Here is a 24,406-nt window from a genome sequence, read left to right on the forward strand (position 1 = left end):
GGTAAAAAATGTATACAAAGCATATTCACATGTGCTCTGGCTATGACGTCAGTTATATTTGCTTTGCTCACACCCCTCTTCTACAGCTCTGACAGAATTATTTGAAATATACTTTTTTTTTATTTCTTCAACAATTTATCATTTTCGTATCATTTCTGCTTTAATACTAGACTGTTACTGTTTCTAGAAGTGCTTACAAAATTATGAGATGGAGAGAAAAGAATAACATGCTGAGAACAAGTTTATATAACCCATACTATATCAGAAATATTATTTGACTCAAATGGGACTCCACACAGTATCTTCATAGGTTAATGTAAAGTTAGATTTTTGATGCCTGATGATATAGTGATTTATTTTAGGATTAGATATCTTGTGATTTAGAAAATCCACTGCACTAGAAATAAATTATTCATCCATTTGGGAATGTGTTTAAGTTTTGGTTGATTTTTTTTTTACCTGCTTCATTAAGTTCTTACGACTGTAAAAACAGTGTATTCAGAGAAGAGGATCTCCAGATCCAGTAGCCCAGAACAGTGTCTGTACCCCCTTTCTCTGATGTATCCTTCCACAAACTGTGATGCAGAAATTTTGAAGCTGTAGCCTTATGTTTCTTGTGATACAAGTTGCATTCAAACCCAGAGATTGTATTTAAAATAATAGATATTTGCCATGGTGCAATACAGTCTAGATATTATCTTGGGCCCTATATCACTGTAACTTGAAGACTAATAAATGCTTACTGGGTGGAAAGGAAGTCAATTTAGTAGATATAAGTTTTGAGGTAGAAGGCTTAAACAGTTTACAGATATTTGATGTTTTCAGGTGTTTAAAAAGATTTATTTTAATAAACAATAAGTAATAGACACAGTTCCACAAAGATCTGTTCTGTTGACTGTGTTGTTCAACATGTTCATAACTAACCTGAAAAAGGGTTGAGCGGCAGAATGAGAAAATTTTTCACACGATACTAAGTTATTCAGCAAAGTGAGACAAAGGAATACTGTGAAGAATTACAAAAGGATCTTATGCAACTGGGTAGAGAAGCAATCAAATGACAAATTAAATGATTCTTGATGAGTGATGTAGTGATAAACCATGGAGAAAACATGCTTGTCTTCACATATAAAATAATGGACTTTGGACTGAGCATTACCAATGAAAAGTGAGGATCTGTGGTTATAGCACATAAAAATTTCAGGTTACTGCTTAGGAACAGTCAAATCCATATTAAATGTTCAGAATTGATAGAAAATGAACAGAGAATTCAACAAAGAACATTGCTGTAGACCTGTGGAGGATATATCCATATCTTGAACATTGTGGGTATTTCCTATGCAGGAGTTAAGAGATACCAAATGAAGTTAGTAAGATCAGTACTAAAAGCATGATATAAAAAGTAGGTTTTACTTCATTGATTTATGTACATGAGGAATAAATTCCCAAATGACACTACAAATACCAGAAATTTACATGAGTTCAGGAAGAGTCTAGACAGATAACTGGGTGAAAAATCTGTTGAGAGTTATTAATCCCAGAAAAAGAAACCAAACTCAGGGAATCATCTACACTGAAAATAGTTGGAGGAAGGGAGATTATTCCGGGAGAAAGTTATTTGTACTTACCATATCCTTTCTTTGTCCCAGATAATTACTTCTGGACAATGTTGAAGTCTGTATATTGATCTAAGTAAACCTTGGTTTGGGCTGGTATGGTTGTTCTTGTGTACTGTGTAACTATATATACACAGAAAGAGAGAGTACACAAGAATATTTATACACGTGCACACATACAATTATGCAGTATGTGCTCTTGTAAGAGAAAAGTCTAAATGCACATATATAAACATCATATATATATATATTCACATAAATAAATATCTCAAAATATGTTGCTTACAAACACAGCCATCCTTAATAAGGCCATGGGTTTCACAGGACAGCTAGTGCAAACTGGCAAAAAAGTAGACTTTGTTATTTCCATGACTATATACCGATAAACATACACTGAAGAGATGTTAATGCATGGCACCAAAATAGCTTATAATTGCACATGGAAACAGGACTCTGAGTAGTTAAATATAGTTCACAGCTAATTATCTCAGCAGGATGAAAAATGGTTATAAAACAGATTGGTAAATCTGTTGGATATGCCTTCTTTCTTCCAAATATAGTGAAAGATACCAGCTGAAGTATCTCTGTAAAGTACAGTGATGAGCCAGATTGACCACTGGTATGAATTTACTGTTATGATTTCAATAAACTTCTCTCTCAAAATGTCCTTCCACTATTTTTTACATAACTGATCAGTATGTCTGTATTTTACATCTTTTCATGTGTTGATGAATCTTCACCATGAAATAATGCTGTCATTCTAATTGCAAAGAAATAAATGTTTTCTGTGAAAAAAACTCTTTAAAAAATGACAAGACACAGTGTTTCAACAGCTTGAACAGAAATTCACAAATGCATCTCTCTCTTGAAAACAAGAAAAAAATGCCTACTATATCAATCAAAACTGTATTTTTATCTCACCTTTTTGATAGTAACACTAGATGTAAAATACTTTGTTGTTCTTCATTATTGCTAAAGTTAGGAACAGTATATTTCTTTCAATAATTTTCTCTTTTTTTGTGTGATACTGGAGAAATATTATTGTCTTAAAGTCAATGCACCCAAGAAAGCAAGAAAAATGTCAGTAATAAATACATGGAATTAGGAAGCCATGCTGTAATGTTATACAAAAATTTGTAAAAAAAGTCATGAATATTTAATTGCTCCAATAACAAAGTTAAGGTCTATTCGGTAAATATCTGTACCGAACATCTCTATGTGTTAAAGATAAGAGGAATGTAAATGGATGACGATGTACCTAACATAGATATATGTGCCATTTAATGCCAAGAACGATACTCCAGAAGCAAAATCACAATTCATTTGTATAAGGAAGGCAAGTAATTCACTTTATGAAGTATTAACATGCACAACGGTATTGTCTCCTCAGATCCTAGATTTATTAGTGCTCACCTGATACCAGAGAGCGACAATCCAGAAGATGACAAAATCTATTTTTTCTTCCGTGAAAATGCAATTGATGGAGAGCACACTGGAAAAGCCACTCATGCCAGAATAGGGCAGATATGTAAGGTAATCGAAGGTTTCTTTGTGTAGGACTGAATACACATGCAGGATGCATACACTTGCGGAATGCTTTTTGAATGATTTTAGAAGCTGTCTTTCTTGCCTGTAAACTATTCAGTTAACAGTTGCATTGTGCTAAAGCAGAGGTCCTTGTGAGTGAAAAATATTTAGAGGATAACAGCCCCAAGGATATGCTATTCAATTCTGTGGGGAAGCATCACAAACTACAAAGTTTTGTCATAGACATCATCTAAGACTTAGAATGTGTCTGCAAAAGAGAGAATCTTATACAGGAAATGTGATACTTCCAGGTAGGCCAAAACCATTTAAATTATTTCGGTTTTAAAGGAATGTTAATACCTTCCATTCCTACATTAGTGAAAAATCTCTAAAACAGAAGCAAAAGAAGGTTTTACAAAACAGTTGTTTAACCTTAGCTGTAGAAATGGGCAACCGTTCTGAAGACTCTTAATAACTGCAGGTTGAATCATTCATCCACACTGATGTCCAAACATTTTTCTGACAAACTTTTAAAAAAGATTTCTTCAAATGAAATTATATTTATAAATATTGTAGCTTTGGAATTATGATGTTTATCTCAAAATTTCATGTTAATCCATAAACACAGTTTCAGTTTTTCTCCTCAGATCCAGAGGTAGCTGCTTGAAAACCAATTACCCCATAAGTATTGAGCCTTCAGTGCACTTCAAGTTTTGCAGCTATACAACTGATGTGGCATTTTTATCTACTTTGTTCATTTGCAACTTTCATTTCTACTTTGCTGCTACACGGTTGAGAATAATAAACCCCTTAAGCTTAACCAGAATGTGGCAGCTTGGGAGCTCTGGAGCAAAATATTCTGCTTGTCTGCCTTTCTCCAGTGTTGTATATGTATTACAATAGATAAAGAGGTTTGGAGGTTTTGGGAGTTTTGTTTTTTAAATGAAGTGCTGCTGTGAAATATGTCACAATACAATGTAAATTAAAAGCAATTCAGAAATAGTGTCTTTGACAACATAGTGATAATTTTGTATATAGAAGGTGAATTCTCTGTTTTCTGTAAGTTGTTATTTACTGTATTTTCTCTCTACTCTGTTCATACTTCAAAGATTGTTACCAGATATTAATGCAAAATACTTTTGTTATTAGAATGACTTTGGTGGCCACAGAAGCCTTGTTAACAAATGGACAACTTTCCTCAAAGCACGTCTGATTTGTTCTGTGCCAGGACCTAATGGCATCGACACACACTTTGATGAATTACGTAAGTGGTAGAAATGGCTTTGAATACAGAAATGTTTTTAGGTATTATCCACATCAATTGGACTTAGTTTTCTTTTCCTTTTCTTGTTATTGTTATAGAGGATGTGTTCCTAATGAACTCAAAAGACCCTAAAAATCCAATAGTCTATGGAGTGTTTACAACTTCCAGGTACGTATCATTTTACTTGCATGGAGACTTAGATGGCTGCATGTTTTAAAGAGGTCTCTTTGTTAAAAATGATTTTAAGAAACACAAAATTTTCTTAACCATTGAACTGAGAAGTCAGTGGCTGTAAGAAGTAAAGAATTAGGTTTCTTTTCTTGTGAGCAATGTACATCATCACTCTGAAGAAAATAATCACAGTCAGTTTGTCAGGCTGTTCCTGCAGCTGAATTGTTTTTTAATAATGGGGATCGGAATTTGTAGCACTTTCCACACAAATCTGGAAGAATAACACAAGCGTAAATAGAAATAGAAAATCTATGGTGTGACAAATTGGCTAGTCAAGGAGATATTAATTAAAAATACTGCTGAAATCTTGAAAGTTTAACAATCTTTCAAAAGTTCTGTAATTATCTCATACGTAGCTGTGACTTGAATGTTACGGTTTCGTTGTGCTTTCACTGAGACCAAACTTATACTTGTATTTGTGGCTTGAGGAAAGTTTGCAGTTTTGTTTGCATTGCCACATTTATCGGTGAAAAACAAGAGTTTTAGTTTCTAAACAGAACAAATATTTCTAGTAATAACCAGACATAGAAGAGGAAGATTTAAAAATACTTACTGTCTTCTATAAGAAATCACAAGGTAAGAAAGAACACTGAAGTTTTCATGTGTGCTGCCCAAATGACACAAGACTGTTGAAAAAAAAATAGAAATATATAAAGTGTAGGAAAGAATTGAATAGTCCTCTAGGGATAGCCCTGTTGAAGTTTACTCAAGTTGGAGCTTTGGCCTTCTGGGGACAGTAAGTTTTAAATAGTGGAATAGCAGCCATCTGCTTAGGAATATGTCTGTGAGATTGTATCAGTTATGCTGAACTTTCATGGGAGGTGAGTTAGGATTGCTCTGAGAGCATGTCAGAGTTTTGATAATCAGCACATGCAATAAATTAGAGAGCAATAAGCTGCTATTCCCATAGCTATTCCACTCAGTTAAGCCAACTGATAGTTTAAAGAATTTGATTTGATTTGATTTCTTCTCCCCTCGTTTTTAGTAATATCTTCAAGGGGTCAGCAGTGTGTATGTACAGCATGACTGATGTGAGGAGGGTATTTCTTGGTCCCTATGCCCACCGAGATGGCCCAAACTACCAGTGGGTTCCTTACCAGGGACGAGTACCATATCCACGTCCAGGAACTGTAAGTAGCCCAAGAAATATAGTAAAATGAAAAGGGAAAGCTATGGAAAATATTTTCACACATTGCAGAGTCTTTGAGCTGAGGAAAGAAATTGAAAATGATAATGAAATGCATAGGGTGACAGAAAATAAAGCTAACAGTTCTTCTAGGTCCAATGCGTACTGATTTTCTTGTAAAGAAAAGTTGCTGTTGCAGCTTCATTTGGATTTAATTTTGGCATTCATATTAATAACTTCAGCAGAAGTTAGAGCAATGGCTGGAGGAGTTTACTGAAAGTCCAGTGTTTAATAAATTACTCTGTATTATCCTTTCCTTGGAATTTGTCTTTGTTCCAAATGTTGGCTGAACCATTCTCAGTGAGAACGAACAGAAAACAGTGCATCTGCCTGGCTGTCAAGAGACGTTCAATTGTTCTCAACATTGAATCTAGTACAGTAAGACATATTTCTGCAATGAATAGTAGAGTAACTATAATAATTTCTAACTTACACTGGCATTTTTTAAAATTTATGTTTCTGCCTGTTTTTCTAGTTTATGAATGACTAAAATATCAGTGTATATAAGACATCCTATGTGCAACTCTTAACTGATGTCATCACATTCTAGAAGTCTTTTATTGCTTCTGAAATTACTAGTAGTCTAAAAAGATGGGACATTTATGAAAAAAAGCATTAATTATGTACAGTGGGGTATCTCCTTAGTACAAATGAGCTTGGCCTGTTTAAATTCTTAAGTATCATTGCTGAAGTTTAAATATGTATGTACACACATGAACATAGAATCATAGAATCACAGAATAACTGTAAATAATATATCTATCTATAACGTTATTTTAAAAGTCTCCTTAAGTAGAAGGCACAAAACAAATGAGAAATAGCTTTGATCATTTCTCTTAAATCATCCGATTTTCTGCTTTTGTCTGGTATGTTTTGAAATTGTTCTTTCAAACCTAATCTTTCAGCTGATCTCTAACAGTTAGACAATATAGATATGCTCAGCCTAATGAATATTACTTCCTAGGGAAAAGAAAACAGTGGCTCTCTGACAGCCAGATTTCTCAGCATTCCATTCTCCCTCACTGCAACTGCTAAAGGGATTCCTCATTTTTTCCAGAGTCAAAATACAAGCTCTAGAGTGTAAAAGGGAATTCATATTTCATTTGATGATGAACCTTTTTTTTTAATTACTATAGTTAAGGCTGATGTTTCGGAGGGGTTTTTTAAGTTGTATTGTTTTACATTCCTGTGGAAAATGGGATTCAGGAGATATTTTTGGTATTTCTTGTATAGCTAATATAATCTTCTTTTCAGCCTGATAGACTTAATAAGTTAGTGTGCATTATTGTGATTGTTTATATTCCTCTTTAGTTCCAGTGTTGATTAACCTTTCTAAACAAAAACAAATAATAGGTATTATATAAAACTACAGGCAAAGAAGTTTAAATGTTTCTATCTCAGAAACAGACTGAGATTAAGAACTGATTACTGTACAGTGGCTCTGTCACATTAGTTACTGAGCAGAGATCGAATGCAGTTCTACTGAGATTCTGAATGCACAACTCAAATATTTGCAGCAGAGACTGGTAACCCAGTTCTGCCTTCTGCAGAGCCTGTGAGTTACTCCAAGGCTTGTCTGAGGGTCTTGCACTGAGATGCATATGGGAGAAGAATAACTTAATAAAATTCCCAAGAGCAAGCAGAGAAGAAGGGACCGGAATCCAGCCTTTAAATGGCTAAGTGACCTAAGCCAATAGATCTTTTGACAAAAGTAAGGAACTACAGTTAAATTACATTTACTTTTTTTTTTTCTGGCTACCCTCTCAGAATGGATTGTACCCTTACAATTTCACTGTAACATACTTATAGTAAGATTCACCAAGAAAGGGTGAGAATGATCAGATTTCATTGTAAATATTTTTCTTGCCTAAGGATGAATGTGATCTCAAATTAAACAATTCTACATAGCCCTGCAGTTGCATCATGTAGTGCAGGAGGCCATGCCACAGTAAGTGATGTTAATTAGAGTGGCTGAGGCCATCACTTTCTCCTAGCTCAATGCCAGTGACCCTCATACTGGTGTCTACCACTTTGAAAAAGATGCTTTTTTCCCTCACAGTTACTAAAATCACTATATTATTTTAGCAGCATAAACATGAATTTTAAAATGAGAGATATTTCTGGCTAAAAAGCTTTTTGTTTCTGAAGTAATAAAATTTGTTGTATTTTCAGTGGCTTTGAAGACCTGTTGAGAATAAAGGAGTTTTTGAAAGTTCCTTTAGATATCAGACTTGTGGCTTCCTTTTCCAAGAAATGGGGAAAGGGAAGGGAGAAAAAAAACCTAGGCTTCTTACAGTGATTCAGTTCCAGGTCTCATTGTAGTTAAACAGTGCTGAGTTATCTGAGGAATTTAATAGGTGAGGTGCCAGTAAACTTTTCAAGCATTTGGTAACTTGCCCAGTAGGAGTAAAGAAAAAGGAAAGTTAATGGTTCTTCTAAAAAGGCAGAAAACTTTGTAAATAATTCTATATCAGCTTCACATTTAACAACGAAGTTGCCAGGATTTTTCTGTTACGATTTATAAAACTTTTTCTTTTTTCTTTTATTTTTTAACCTTTTAACAATATTTGGGAGAGGAGGGCACTGGAACAGGCTGCCCAGGGAGGTGATTGAATCACCTTCCCTGGAGGTGTTTAAAGGACAGGTGGGTGAGGTGATGAGGGACATGGTTTAGTGATTGATAGGAATGGTTGGACTTGATGATCCTGTGGGTCTTTTCCAACCTAGTGATTCTGTGATTCTGTGATTTTTTTATATACCTCATCTTGAATGAGGTAGCTTGTCCTGGATTTATATCTGACTTTCTGTGAATTCAGCTACAGAACTCAAGTCTTTTGTGCTTCATACACTACAGTTATGACCAAAACTCTTCTTGTTCTTATGAAAATGTAGTTATTGACTTACTCTATTGTATTCCCTAATAGGCCTGTTAGAGTATAGCCTAGTTACCTCCTCATTACTGATCAAAACCTCCAACATGGCCTGCTGGGGACCACTGACTGGAAGCGGGTGTTGAATCCAAGATCAAGCTTATTTTCTCAAACATTTTTCAGGACATTTGTATCCATACCTATCTTGTGGCATTTGAAAATTTTCTATTTCCTTGCTATCAGTGGGATTGATTAGATATGTAGACATGAATTCTGGTGAAGAACCTTGCCTGTTAGCTTGACTTAGATCCACCCCTATCAAAAGCAGTACTTTTATTAACATCCAGACTAATGTATCCTGGTTTTGTGACCATAATATAAGTAAAAATGACAGGACTTTTCTCCTCAGGACAGCTTAGTCATTAGGTGGGCTGAGATTCCTCTGCAAGAAATTTGGACTATGGATGGACTTAGTCTCGCCTACTGATGGTGCTCATCTCAATCCATCTACAATGAAGGGACTTATAGCCAAAAGAGTTTTATTACATCTCAGTCAGTTTCCAAAAGTGGGGTGGGATGAACGTGAGCCACAGGCTTGTCTAGGTAATGCACTTCAGACCGTAGATGTAGGAAGAAAAAGTTACTGTCATTTGTTTATTCTCAGAAAAGCAGGATATTGCCTGTGAGGATTGGGAGTCTCATTTGAACACACAGAATTGCAACACTAATTGTAGTTTTATGATTTTTCTGCATTAAATATATCTTGGGCAACATTGCTACAAGTAAAACCCTTTGTTAGAAGATGAGCCAAAAGTAAATTTTCAAGCAATTGAAACACAGCTGAAATTCATTTACTTAAAATTGAAATGAATATTCATTTACTTTTTTTTCAGTGTTTGCCCAGCTGCAATTAACAATACTTAGTTATAGTGTAGTGATTTTTATACTTAAAGAACTTTACATAAATTGTCTAATTAATCATTATTTAATTAAGCTGAGTAATTAGTATTGAACTGTAGTTAGAATATTAATCAAGATGTAAAGCAAACTTAAAATTGAGGTGTAGAATTTTAAATTCAGGTTTTGAGACAGGCAGTGGTTTTGCCAATGACTATAAAAAGCCTGTCTGATTTTATCTTTGTAATATATCTGGACAAGAATGCAAGAACGTATAATAGTAAAATAGCTGAAAAATGTTGACACAATAATGTAGATAACTACTTTCTGCTTAGTCTGCTCCACATGTATTAATCAAATGTCCTTCTTCTCTCCTTTCCTCCCTTCCATAGTGTATAATGGAACAGAATACAGGAATTTGATTACTAACAAATACGCCAAAAGGGGACAATTTACTCTTCATATGTCTATGCTCTAAGTGTCCCTTTGCTGAGTATACCAACTGCTCATTTTGGCAACATTGACTTTTTAATTTAATTTCTGATGAATTATTAATAATTTGGATCAAGGTGATAGCAAAGACAATTGATTTCTTCTGCTGAGCATCCTGCAAGGTCTAGATTCATGGCTAATAAGGTGTTGTCTTCCAGGTTTTTGATTTAACTGGAAGATATTCTACATGTGGATATAAAGGGCAAATTATCTAGGGCATTTTAACAACAACAGTTTATATTTGAGGTTCAAATGCTGCAAGCATAATTATTGTATGACTCTATAATCGTCAACTCTGTTTCAGAGTTTTATGTATCTTAGATATCTGAACAGGTTAGGAGTGGAGGACACTAATTTCTTTGCCAACTATCTTTGGACTGCTGTTTTAATGTCGTTGTGTCTCATTTCCTTCACCCATCCAACATTACTAACACAATACTAACACTTACTTTAAAGTAGCCTTTAACTGTTCATAAAATACTTACTAACTCTACAGAAGAGACAAAGGCAAATAGTGGTGATTAGCCACAGTCCTTGAGTCTTCCCATGGGGACATGCGGTAAGTGAAAGTGGAAGAATATTTTTGTGGATACCAAAGCCACGGTCTTACCTCTCCTTCCCTTCTGAGCCTCTATGTTTTCTCTTATATTGGGCGAATATGAGCAGGTAATTCTCTGCTTTTCACAGATTAGAGGCAAAACTATCTTTCCCATCCATGGCCATATACTGTGTTACCACATGGGGACAAGCTTAATCTCAAGGGCATGTCAACTTTTCCATTACTGCACAGTATGCAACAGTGAGGAATTATTTCAGTTCTTTAGCAAGAGACATCTCACATAACTGTTCACATTGAGGTATGAGCAGCAGCACTTACAGGAGGCTTTCTTAGAATCAATGGAGAAAGAAGAGATACATTTAGGACATGACTCATTTGATTTGATTTAGTGTAACAGGATCCATCTTACAGAGACTACATGGATGGCACAGCCTAGCTGAAACAAGCAAGAGTTTGAAAAGTCAGTATAACAGGGGTTTGTCCCAGTATTTAAGGGTTTGATTCCTCAGAGAGAAATGATTTTCTTTCTTCTGCCAATTAAACACCAATGCTAATCATTAATGACTGAAAATCCTTTTGCACTGCATCATAGTAAGAAAAATGATGTATGAGGATCATCTACATTCTGTTAACCATATTGATTCAAATCCAAAATGCAAAAAATTAGAAACTTCTAGTGACAATTTACTTTTCCTGTCTGTCATGGGACACTTAGATCCACTGTTGTATTTAATTATAGACTGCAGTAGCTGAGGTGATTGTAATTAAATGGATATCTAATATGTATTTAGTGGTCAATAATAAAATGTAAAACATTTTCTTTTATACTTCCAGTGTCCTAGTAAAACATTTGGAGGCTTTGATTCCACCAAGGACCTTCCTGACGAAGTTATAACTTTTGCAAGAAGTCATCCAGCTATGTACAACCCTGTATTCCCCATCAACAACCGTCCAATCATGATCAAAACAGATGTGGATTACCAGTTCACACAGATAGTAGTAGATCGAGTAGATGCAGAAGATGGCCAATATGATGTAATGTTCATTGGTACAGGTGAGAAGTCTTGATTTTAAGCTATATGCTCCTCCAGATCTTGTAGAGACATAGATCAGATAAAATTTTGTATTCTGAAAGACAGAACATTGATTTATGTTCCAGTGTATACCTGTGAAAGTTTGGGGCAAGACTCAAAGCTGTGCATGTGGGGAGGTTTCTGTAACATACATTTCCTGTAACAGATTCAGGCTGTGTCCTACATAGCTTAATTCTTTACGAGATTTGCCAACTGGAGTAAGATCAAACCACTCTCTCTGCAACTACTTTTATTAGGGAATTTTATTAGGAATATCTTGCCTTATTAATTATAATTTAGTATTAAAATGTGGGGTTTGAGGTATCCATTTGAAGTGCTGCATAATAAGGATTAGCATGAATGAGGCAAGTATCCAGGTATGGGAAATGTCTTGCATGTATTTCAAGTATTTCAAGCATTGCCTTAAGATACTGGCACTTTAACTAGAAGAGTGCATGATTTTACTTGAGATGAAGATGTCTGACACACACAAGGTGTTTTAAGAACTGGTATTCAAATAGAAATTTGATATCCTTTCTAGAGCATGTGCAGAATCATACAGCTTGGGCATTTTATCAAAAGTGGAAATATGCACTTAGGAAAGACATTTCATTATGGAAGGGTAATAATGAGAAATAACATTGGCCAGAAATTAGCTGATATGCATTTGGCTAAGTTCAGTAGCTTCTGAACTATGGTGATTAGCAGTTGGTGGAACTGCTTCTTCAACTTTGAATATATTCCATTTGTTGGCTGGTGTTTCAGTTACGTTGAATTAAAGTATTTTAAACTTCTGTTGAACATAGTTCTTAGTAATTAGACTTTGGCATCATGAAGTCAAAACAAATCAAACCAAAAATTCCACTGTTTCTTTTCAGCTTTGGATCAGAAAATATCTGTCTGGCTGTCTGTCTTATAACAGTCCAATTTTTGACTTGCTTTAAGTACTCTTCTGGTGCTCTAGACCTGGGGTCAGATTTCCAAAGCAGTAAATCTCAAGGTCTCTTTCATGTTGATGCCTGAAATATATTATGAGTAAACTGAAAGCTGATGAACTTTATGTACCAAACACAGTACATGCGTAGCAATTCAGAACATTTACTGCAGGAAATGCAGCTCTGCAGAAAATGTTCCAGCTCTTTCAAGCTGTGAACTGAGTTATTAGACACCAGTGCTACAATATGTTCGTGCATAAAACATTGAAAAGCAGTTTCATATGATTTTACAGAGCACATATATTTTCCATCATGCATTAGAAACTTCAATGCCATCTACAATTGGCAGTGTTTGGTGCTTTTCAACAAATCTTCCATGACCTGATTCAGCCCAGAAAAAAATTTAATGGCGATAACTCCTCTTGGCTGTGATGTGAGGGAACAGGCCCATCAGCATCCAGTGCATCATGCTGAACAAACATAAGAAGCTGATTTAGGTCTACATCTTGAGCACAAGAGGTGGCATTTATCTCAACAAAGTTTGGCATTCAGTCTAAGAAAGATGCCTTGGCTTCTGCAAGGGAGAACAATAACTACTTCCAGACGTTCATTGCACTTTCTTCAAGACCTCTGTTAGAGTTAAGATGAATATTCATGCAGAAGTTCCTGTCTGCTTTCAGACAGTACAGAAAGACTTTCTTAAACCTGAGGTATAGCTTTTAAATAGTTATCGTTACATATGGTTTTTCTTATCTAAATTAGTTAGGCAAGGTCTCCCTCTGAAGGAGCCTCAATGATATCAGTGATAACTTTTGAGTTAGGAACTTAGGTACTCAGTTCTTTTAACCACTAATACTCAAGTGTGTGGTAAGTGTTCTGGATCCCATCCAACATTGCTGATACTTGTGCTCAAGAACTGTAAGAAAAGTATGAAAAGATTATTACTTGTACTTGCCAAAAGAGATTTCAGCACCCAAAACCCAGCTTTGTTAGTGCAGGGTGTTATTATTTCTTGAAATATTGCTTTTGTCCATGGAAAATGTTCTTTTTCCAGCAGGAGTTTATACCCTCATGGGACAAGAACAGGCATTACAACACCTGTGCTTGGAGCTGGGGCACAAAAGATGCTCCATGCTTCTCTGAGCTCACTATGTTTATTGTGGGTTTCAGAATGAGAAAAGGGCACTTTCTGTGCAAGGGGGGAGAAGGAAAAGAGGCAGAACTGAGCCCCTGCCTGCCTTCTGCCAGAAAACTGCACTGAGCTGGCTGGTCAGAATCAAAAGAAGCAGAAACAGTTACACAATCAGTGTGTACTACATCTTCCCTTAGCAAAGAACAAACCAGGGAGCAAATTAGGGACTCTAGTCACAGTCCAGTTTCCCACTTGATGATCTGAATCTGTGACAAAGCCAGAATTAAGCTCTCTAGGGCATTACTGGATTTTTCTGTGCAGGTTTGTCCCATCAGATTAGATGCATTTCTCTGTATTTTCCCATTGCCGTTAGAGCAATCTACATTCTTCCTATGCTGCTGAACTTCAATATGTTGAAGAAATACTTTTTTTTCCCCCTTTTCATTGAATAACTGATGATAATTGAACACAACATAATTAATTGTCATCTAGTGTGGTCACATTTTCCTTTCCTGTGGGTGAAATCTTCAGCCGAGCAGTTTCTTTCCCACTGTGATTGTACCAGTGTGTTTCACAATGGAAATAAAATCATATCGGCATGCTTGAAATTACATCAGAAAAAAAACAGGATTTAAGATATGCTCTTAATGCATATCCTGAGTGTCTGATGTTTGGGATCATTTGGCACAGTCAAGGTACATCTGTCAGTAAAGCAAATTAATAACGGTAATCTTATCTTACTGAGCAGAGCCTATTTATCCTAAAGGAGAAGCCTGATTCCATTTGTGTGAAATTGCTTGAAATACTACTCTGTAAAACTTGATCTAGAACTCAGATAAAGCCTCGTTTTGGTACCTGTGGCCTGAACAGAGTCACCGTGGTGATTAACACAGTGTATCTTTGACCTCAGAGGCTTTTCCCAGCATCAAGCAACTGTAATTGTTGCAGGATCCACTTAAAAGTCAGACTTTTTTTTTGAAACAACATAATGTGGGGAACTCATGTCTGCTTAGTGCTCACTGAGGCTCCACAATTTCCCTTTTGCTGTCTTATCAAAAATCCCCCTTTATTTCTAGTATATGGCATTTGATGCACTGTGACTGAGGATAGTCCAACACAGAACAGTCATGACATTGCTATACTGTAATACTTATTAGATATGAGTTCTCTTTTTTTTACCCAAATAATGTGTTTTCTTCAAAACCGCAGTCATCATATTATCAGGATATGTAAGGAAATGAACTCTTCTATTAAACAACTAACCTAACTAAATTATCTGTTGTTCTGAATGTTTTTCTGAACTACTCTTTTGTAGAAATGTGGATTTTTTCCTTATTGTTTTAAAGTTTATATTGCATTTTTTCTGTATTGTTCTCAATATTTATGGAATTAAATATATTCAATTAGTAGCAGTAGCTATAGTGGAATCCATTTCCAAAACAACTTACCTAGTATATTTTACTAGCTTAGTTGCCTAATTAAAAAGAAGGCTGTGTTTTGCTTTATTGTTATTGTTGTTTTAATGAATTATGGGGTTTTTTCTTTTTGAAAAAGAATCTATGAATTTGTGACTTATGAAAAAAAAGTGATGTACATATTTTTTGGAAAAAAGAATGAGTTATTTCCAAACCGCAAAAAATATGTACTTATTAATCAACATCTGCTTAAAGGAGGGCAGATGTAAAAGTTAAAATCTTAGTTCTACAGGACATTCTAGGATTTCTAGAATATTTTAATCCAAATCCATGTAAAGAAGCTGAAATACCAGAATTTTCTCATCAAATCAATGGCTTTTAACTTAGCTAGCTTATAAAAAACATTTTCAACCCCCGTAGTCTATTTTTTTCAATTTTGTACATATTTTCAACATAGAAGTGGTTGTCATCTTTTTAACCAGAAGTTTCAGCTAACAGACAAATATATAAATGTGCAAAATGAGTTTTCATTTTGCGTAATTGATGGGTAATGCTTATTTTGAGAATGTCAACCTTTATAGTTCTCTGAGTATTTTTCCATTTAAAATACCTTGTATTTTTCTAAACTATGGCTGCTAATGAACATGCAACACGTCAGAGTCCTCAGCGATGTAGTTATTATTTCCATGATATATTTAGATATATTGCTCTTAGCTGGTTAAAGAAAAGTCACATACAGAATGATTCCACTTCAGAGAGTCTGCAGTGATGTGTACTAACTTAGAAATTATTCTCTTTTTTCATTGGTATCATTCCCTGAAAATTGTGTGCATGGAAATAAACAAAGAAGTCACAGATCTGGAAGGTGTAAAACAGAGATGGTCTTAAGTCTCAACCAAAGGCTATAGTTGTGGAACTTCAAGCGCTGACCTTATTCATGTTAAAGCCAATTGCAAAAGCCTTTGAATTCAAATGGATACAGTATTAAAATGCTAGCACACACCTATTTCTAAAGAGAAGATACAAGTGGTATTTCTTTTTACCCCTTAGCAAAGACTAGTGTCTAACATACAGAGAAATACAGATGCCTTAAGGGGCTTATACATCTTAGGTGCTTTGTTTGACAGAGGGAAGATTGCATGTACTTAAGAGATCTAACAGCATCATCCGTCTAACAACATTTGTCCAGATGTTTTTATATCCACACTGAGCCTTCTGACAGCATCTTCGTATGTGTTTTAGGAATGACAAACATCATAATTAAAATGGACAATAAAGTATGCCTGGGTAAATTTAGTGCATTTCCTTTCCTCAATTAAATGGATGAAACATCTGTCATTTTATACTGTCACTTAAATAGCATTTCAGTCCTTTTCATTCTTTAGTAACTACAGTAGCATTTATCTTCTATGTTGCAGTTTGATAACTGAAAGACTTCTGTGAAGTGTCCTAATGAAATTAAGTATTTTTCTAGGTTATTTTAAATAGCAGTTGGTATTTTGAACAAGTGCTTAGAGATAGTTAGCTTCACAATCTTTATACGTGAAATCACTACATACTACAAGAAACTCCAGCTGCTCCAAAGCAGAAGTATGCATCTTAAGCACCTGAAAACTTTTTTTTTTCCCTTTTCAAGATGTTGGAACAGTTCTTAAAGTGGTTTCAATTCCTAAGGAGACTTGGCATGAATTAGAGGAAGTCTTGCTGGAGGAAATCACCGTCTTTAGGGTAAGTGCAGCTAAATTTCAAGTGTCAGGTTGTAGATTTCTCTGTGGACAGCTGCAAGCTAAACTTCTTTCAGTCTAGCCAAGGGATAGCCTGGCATACCCCTCTAATTAGCTTGTCATTTAGCGACCCAGACACTAGTCAAAATAAACCTTGGAACTTCTAGTGCTAGCTGGAGGTTAACGATACAAGAAATGACATTCTGGGCTCTCATTTTGTGGTTTAAAAAGTAAATTAGTATCTCCAAATCTTCAAGCTATTACTTGCTGTAGTTAAATATATATCTGAGCAAGTCCGGGAATAATGCCTGACTGTTTTCTCCCATAAAGACATAAAACATACAGAAATTTTATAGTTGAATCAACTTTTAACACTATACCAACTACTAGCATAATGTAACTATGATGACACTTGGGAAAGATAGTATTCTGCACTAATTCTTGTACTTAGTAATCTGAGAAACAATGGAAGTGGTTTATTTTCAAAGGTGACCTTAGGGTCTCATTTTCATGGTTTGACACGAGACACCATAACCCCACCCTAATTTTTAGTACTGAAAATCAACCTCCGTTTTTCCTATCTGGGCCACCTGAAAAATAAAGCATCCTGTAGGCACTACTGCAAGTCATGGCTGAGTAAACCTTTCAAACACTTCCCAGACAGAACCCAGGGATGTCTAGTATTTTGTACACAACAACAAATCATTTACATTCCCCATGTTTTTCTTTTTTGTCAGTACTGTTTTATGGCACCGTTGCACAGGCCCCAGGTATTCAGGGTGCTGATACCTAGCTGGGAGGGCAAGGTTAATCTGACAGTGTGAAGATGATGCTTCCATGGTCTCACTGCAGATGTGCTGACAAGGGCTCTGCTCTGAACATGCCACAGAGGCTCAGCCACCATGTCCTCATCATACTCAGCTGACATGCCCTTATCTTTGGCTTCTGAACAGACACAACATATCTAAATAGAGCTTGTATGTCTTATTATTAATACTTGCTTTCTTCTTTTTTTCTTATGGACAGTCTTCCCTTTTCTGGTAACAATCTTGCACAGAAACCACTTTCTTGAGTGCAAGATACCCCTGAAAAATAAGTATCTCTGTTGCTGAAATCCATGGGGTTTTTTTGAAGGCAGAAATACGGCTGTTTTTCATCCTATTTTTTAACAGAAAAATAAAGTAGAAACTACAAGGAGAAAATGAGACAAGTAATTTGTGGCTCCCGGCTTTTTTTTCTTTTTTATACACGCAAAAGTTATTACATTAATGCAGGGTAATTTGGCAATTGTTGATAATGTATGAGTCTCCTCCCTAAATCAAGGAGAAGTGCCAAGCTAAAGGAGATCAGAGAAATATAAAAGTGAAAGGAAGAAAATAAATGGAGTGGAAGTTTTATTTCAGAAAGGCTTTACAGAAGCAGAATGTTAATGGCAAATTCAAATCTGGTATTTTGCTCTACATGTGTATTTATTCATTACACAAAAGGATTTTGGTATTCTGATTTACTTGAAAGCTCATTTTTCTCCTTTTGTGTGTATTTAAGCCTTGAAGAGGGCTTTAATGTACTTCAGTGGAATAAGCAGGATTTGTATGCATGAGATATGGATTTTTCAGTTGGGAATTTGTGACAGATTTTACACGTACCTTAACCAAATCTAAATTTTCCTTACTTCCTACAGAGTCTATGTGCATCTGAAACAGTGTATTTTAATATTTAAACCGTGATATACAGAATACAGTGCTTTTCATTTATAATTCCATGAAACTGAAAGTCTTCCATATCTGTTACACTGATAACAAATGCCTCTTTTAACTCCATTTGGGCAATATTTATCTGAAGAGACAAGCAAACAAAATCATGAGTTCAATTTTCATTCAGATGTTACACTTAATTGATACTTTCTAATATAAGGTATGGTAGCCCATTTGTAAAGACACATCCACATGCGCAACATCCACTGACCAATATCAAATTTTCTCATGATAAGCATGTTGAAAGCTACACAAGTGTAAAAGATTAATAACGACTTTATTAATGTACATAGCCAAAAGTATGACGTGTGGGGTCAATGGTAGATTTTTAGATGGAATAAAGTTCAGACAGAATTAACTTGCATGATTTGTAACAAGATTATGTCACTCTCAGGATTAAAGTCTATTCAAGTAACTGGTCCAAAAAGGTGTAACTGTCTTTAATCAGACCTAAATATACTTATTTCATTAAGTATTTCCTACAGTGTACCTGCTTTGACATCTACTTGCTACAGATAACTAAAAGTAGAGTTAACTAAGAGAACAACACTCTCCTAGTGATCCATTTGGTTGATCGTTTTCATATTACCTGGGAGGTTCTTTAAATAAAGTTTTAACATTAAGTGTAGAATTAATTTCATGATGTTAAACTAGTAACAAAGTGATCACACCAAAACTGTAATAATCATGGAAAATTATATGTCTACACTTAACACAGCAATCAAAGATGCACTTGGATATGTACATGCATTCTAGTTCACTCACAGCTAGAAGCCGTTCCACTGCATAAGACAACAATAAGCACTTATTGAAGCACTCAGGAGTGTCTAGTTTAATTTCAGGGTTTCTAGGTTGGACAGATAGCATTCCAACAGAATAATTATGTTTATAGAGCTCATTTTATGTGTACCTCTTTTTCCCCCTAGGAACCCACTGTTATTTCAGCAATGAAGATTTCCACGAAACAGGTACTATATGCACAAACTTTAAATCACTTTTAAATATTTATTGGTTTCTGTCTTTTAGAGACACTAACTTGGCAGTCAGTAAAGATATATTAATTACAGTGGCAGCATCCCTTACCTTTACATAAACATTAGTAGTTTCTCAGGAAAATGTGGCTTGCTAAGGAGGAAGGAAAAGCCTAGTTTGTGTTTCTTGGTGGTAAGGTGGAAACTAAGCACAAACTAACCAACTGTCTGGAGGTCCTCAACAGAAAAAACTCCACTTTATGGAATGTTCTCATGACAGAGAAACTGTTCAAAAGACGTGACCAAACTTGCTCCCTTGCTTTAATGGGACTAGTTCTAGTTGCTGTAGGAATAATCTAATACAGAATGGGGGCAGCGGAATCAGACACTGCAAATGAGACATCCTTCTGTCTTTCTGTCTGTTGCCCATTCCATTCCTGGAGATGCACTGTTCAGATTTAACAAAGGGGCTAGATCTGATTTAGTCCAAATTTTCCATGACCTTCTTCTTCAGTAACATAAGATATGTGTTGCAGACTCTAGAATTTGTATTTCCTGCTTTCTGTCTAGTGCACAAATAACTAGCTTCTTAGAGGTAATGTAGGTACTATAGCCTTCGTTGTAGGCCAGTCAATAGCTATAATGAACTGGACGTCTTGAAGGACGGAGGCAAACTTTTGTCTGGTTTACAGTAATGGTAATTGCTGCATTTCTGAGCAAATATGCACAATTACTATTAGGCTGGCTTGTGAAGCAGCTGATGAAGTCGTGCACAGAACGACAAGGAGTGGCATGGATATTAGGAGCCTGCCTTCCAGTTCTGCCTGGAATGAGGTAGATGGATTCCATCCACTGTCATTTCCTGCCTCAAAAGTCTAAGACATCAAATTTATTGTCAAATTTAACATAATAATTTATTTTTCTTTTTTCATATTTGTGTTAATTTGGAGCCTAACTTGGTAAACACAAGCAACTTATCCACAGTCATTAATTTTTCCATTACTGTCATTGTCAGTAAAGATGAGATCTGGTATTATTCACAGGACTGGGTGCAATAAAAATCGTATGTGTTATAAGTAAGATTTAGTTAATTCACCTACCTCACCCTATACATTATTAAACAGAAGTTGAATTAATTCTGTAATGGACAGAGCTTGATATTATGTCTGAAACATTGCATATTTAACTTAGAATTGACTGTGTTTAGAAAAGCTGTCTGAAAACATTCATGTATTTGACAGAAAACATTGTGTTTGGGACCACTCTTCTAACACAGTTTACCACCTAAACCAACAAAAATATCAGGACAAAAAAAGATGAATTATTGAATACTGGGATATTTAAAAACAAGCCTGTCAAGTTGTATAAATGTTCACATCATACCAAAATTCTTTGCTTTGGATTATTTTTATAAGTACATTCCCATAAAGCAGCCAATCAGATTTGATAATGGACCATGCATTTTCATCTAACCGCTTCCTCAAAGCATCTTTATTTATTCAGGAAAATTTACAGTTTTCCCTGCTAAAATTGTCTAAAGCTAAAAAAGAGCATAAACCACAAATTATTCAGGCAGAATTAAGCTCATTAAAAATCAGGTAGCCTCAGGCTAAAAGTGGCAGAATCACGATACCGTATGACAACCTTTTGGCACTGTGTCTTTGTATCAAATAAGCGTATGGCAACATGTTTCTATTATGACTTTTAAAAAACCCTGTATTTTTATATCTCAAACATTTTACTTATTCTGTTCTGATAAGCAGGCCATTTGTCACATAAACAGCATGATAATTCTATGCATTGTAGAAAGCAGAAGCATGAAATGTAAACAGTAAAACTAGCATGTCCTATTGAATAACTTTAAAGCAGTCACTTTGCTTCTTTTTGTCACTAACGAATCTTTCAGGGAACTATAAAAATGTGGTATGGGGAGTTTCCTTATTTTTTATTTTTCCTGATACTGGTTGTTCAAAGTTATATCTTTTGCCATCAAGACAATATGGTATGTTAAAAGTTACTCCTCTTCCTAAAGAGCAAAATCTGCAAATTCTTCAGGAGCAGAACTTAGCATAAGTTTTAAATCATGTAAAACTCTATAAGGTTCCCATGAACTTGCCCCTTGAGCGAGAGTGACTTTGAGCAAGGAAATTTAGCCTTTAAGTGCAAGACTAAGCCTTAATACAGTCTTCCTCAACTTTATTGACCTTAACTCACAAGAATTGGATTAGTATTTTCTCACTGAAGCTGTGTATTCTTCCTGTTTGGGTTCAGAGCCTTAAGTTTGTGTAACTTTATTACCTGAACAACTTATGGATGATTAGTCATAGACACGGACCTTCAGAGGACAGCATACAAGAGACACTGCAACACACTGCAGCCACTTAAATTCACAGTTCTGTGAGAGCCAGATTTCCAGGGAGCCCTGGCTACCACTTGGCCCTGATCCTGTCAGGTGCGAATTGAATTAAAAACATAGAAGCAGGCCAAAAAGTCGGGCCTGGATTTCAATCAAAAGTCACTTTTTGTGGAGCAAGCGCTCATCTTTTTCTCAGGGTCAAGTTTGTGATTCTCTGTTTCAAAAATCCTTTGGATTTCTTGTAAGATGGGAAAAAAAACCCAAGGAAATCCTTGGCTGATACAGGTCATCTCTTTGTCTGGTAAACTGCTACAAAAAGCTTTTGTTTCTCCTCCATAAGATTCTCAGTCCAAAGCAGAGACCTTCAGAAAGACCCTAGTAACTACTTTTATAGTACTTTTCACAACGTGCTGCATTTTATTTAGAGATCACCATTTGTGTCTATGGTGAGCATAGAGAATGACCAGGTCAAAATGGATGTCATTTAAGCAACTCTCTGAACTATTATGCATTAGTTACTTTTCAAGATATAAAATTAAATTAAATTGGATTTGTACCTCATACTCGCTAAAGTTCCTTTTAAAATTCTGGCTAAGATCTTCTTTTTAAGCATCACATTTTTTTCTTTCTCTCTCTCTTTTTTTTTAATTGCAAACGGATAATTCTCAGTTATCTCTTAGTCTGACTTCTAGGGAAAGATTGGATTTTTTTTGTGGCACCATGGGGCAAACAGAATCCACTGAATTGCTTAAAACATTGGTCTCCTCAGCTTTTTTAGAGTTTTGATACTTCTGCAAGAATTTTTAAGGGACAAGTTTCTCCCTCACTTTCCCCAGTGGTTTGATCTGATAATCAACTGTTGTATTAAATTAACAGCCTCTTGGAAGAGACTCTTGGCCCAAAAGGCAGTTTGACTGTCTATGGCAAAGTAAGGTCAGGCCATTAATGGAAATCATTCCATTACTATTTTCTGAATTTCACACTGCCTGGATTTATATGTTAGTAGTGTCCAGAATAATGATCATCAGCTGCAATCTAAAACCATGATCAGAAGAAGAGCAAACAGGGCAGCAGCCTTCAGGCTGTGCAGCACCTAAAATATATGCTGAAGTTCACTGAATGAACTTTATAAATTTATCTACAAAGAACAGAGTATATAAGTAACTCACTCTTTTTTCCCCCCCTCCGTATGTTTCTGATGATTCTTTAAAGAAATCAGGGAAGGGGTTTTGACAAAATGAAATTGGTTACCAATTGGTTTTAGGAAACCATCACGCTGCTCTTCTTTATTTTCCAGGTGCATTCTGTAGGCTGATTTTTATATTAGTTTCACCACACAATGCTACATGCTTATATAGATATTAATGCCCCAATTACATAGGACTCAGATCAATACCATCTGGACATTTAAGATACTTAACTGAAACTCTAATTTGACCTATGCCACCTCCATAATCAGTAAAGAGAAGAGGCATCCCTTGAGAAATGTTTAAGTCACTTGAGATTTGAATTGCTGCTCTTTTTAGTACGGAACATACCCCTAAACTGGGCACTTCATTAAGTGACTTACATTATAAAGAATTAGCTTATCATGTCTGCTGCCTGTCCTCTGCTTCTCAAGGATACAGCACTAGCTGGGGACTGGTATGTTCAGTTAAGACTTTGTGTAGAGCCCTGTGTGGTTAGAGGTTTTTGCCCAGAGAATGTGGTTTTACAAGCCAGCTATGGCACTATAATAGATGGAAACAGCTGCTTAGAAAGGGCTAAGTTTTCAATTTACCAGTGAATTTTACTTTGGGTGCTTTCCTTGTCATATTTTCCTTGAGAAAACACTGGTGTTTGTATAAACGCATGGGATGTTTGTGCTACAATTAATATGTCTGTATAAACTGCCAAGCTGCTGTCTCCGAAGAAGTTAATGGGAGACATTTTGTAAGTGCTTTTGGTTTTGCTTTCTCCTGTTATCCACTACTCATCATTTCTAGTAGGCAGGTGACCTCAACAACCTTCCATCCCCAAATTCTCTGCAAACAATATATCTAGGATATCACAATGTAGGAGATGAAGAATTTTTATAACATTTCTTGAAATTCTATTTTTCTCACCAGCTTGTTTTCTAAGAAAGAAACATTAATACAAATTTGTGTTTCCTTGATGGGATGGATTGGAGCGGAACCTTAAAAAGATATGTTAATTCTCCACCGTGGGTGCTGGGTGACAAAGTGGAACCTTTTGATAGCAAGGTGCCAGATTTTACAAAACAGAATAATTATGCTATTTAATTTTTCTTCATCTGTTTTCCACTCATCCCCTCTCTAGTTTTGCATCTCAGAGAAACTCTGTTTACTTGCTACACTCATACTTGTTTTCTTTGTGAATCAGTGCTAAGCTGAAATATCTCTGTTTG

The 24,406-nt window shown here is 35.5% G+C and overlaps 1 protein-coding gene across 3 annotated transcripts in view; it reads left to right on the forward strand.

The window, feature by feature from the left end:
- The window catches only part of SEMA3A (semaphorin 3A), a 410,652-nt gene that overhangs the window by 371,334 nt on the left and 14,912 nt on the right, over positions 1 to 24,406 (forward strand). For all 3 annotated transcript variants that reach the window (XM_069875193.1, XM_069875106.1, XM_069875016.1), the window contains 7 exons: positions 3,004 to 3,146; positions 4,290 to 4,404; positions 4,503 to 4,572; positions 5,621 to 5,765; positions 11,474 to 11,693; positions 16,831 to 16,922; positions 19,599 to 19,640. In XM_069875193.1, the coding sequence (XP_069731294.1) occupies positions 3,004 to 3,146; positions 4,290 to 4,404; positions 4,503 to 4,572; positions 5,621 to 5,765; positions 11,474 to 11,693; positions 16,831 to 16,922; positions 19,599 to 19,640 (827 nt within the window). The remainder of the gene's footprint in view (positions 1 to 3,003; positions 3,147 to 4,289; positions 4,405 to 4,502; positions 4,573 to 5,620; positions 5,766 to 11,473; positions 11,694 to 16,830; positions 16,923 to 19,598; positions 19,641 to 24,406) is intronic.

The sequence above is a fragment of the Phaenicophaeus curvirostris genome, chromosome 1 (genome assembly GCF_032191515.1).
Source record: "Phaenicophaeus curvirostris isolate KB17595 chromosome 1, BPBGC_Pcur_1.0, whole genome shotgun sequence".
NCBI classification, from domain to species: Eukaryota; Metazoa; Chordata; class Aves; order Cuculiformes; family Cuculidae; genus Phaenicophaeus; species Phaenicophaeus curvirostris.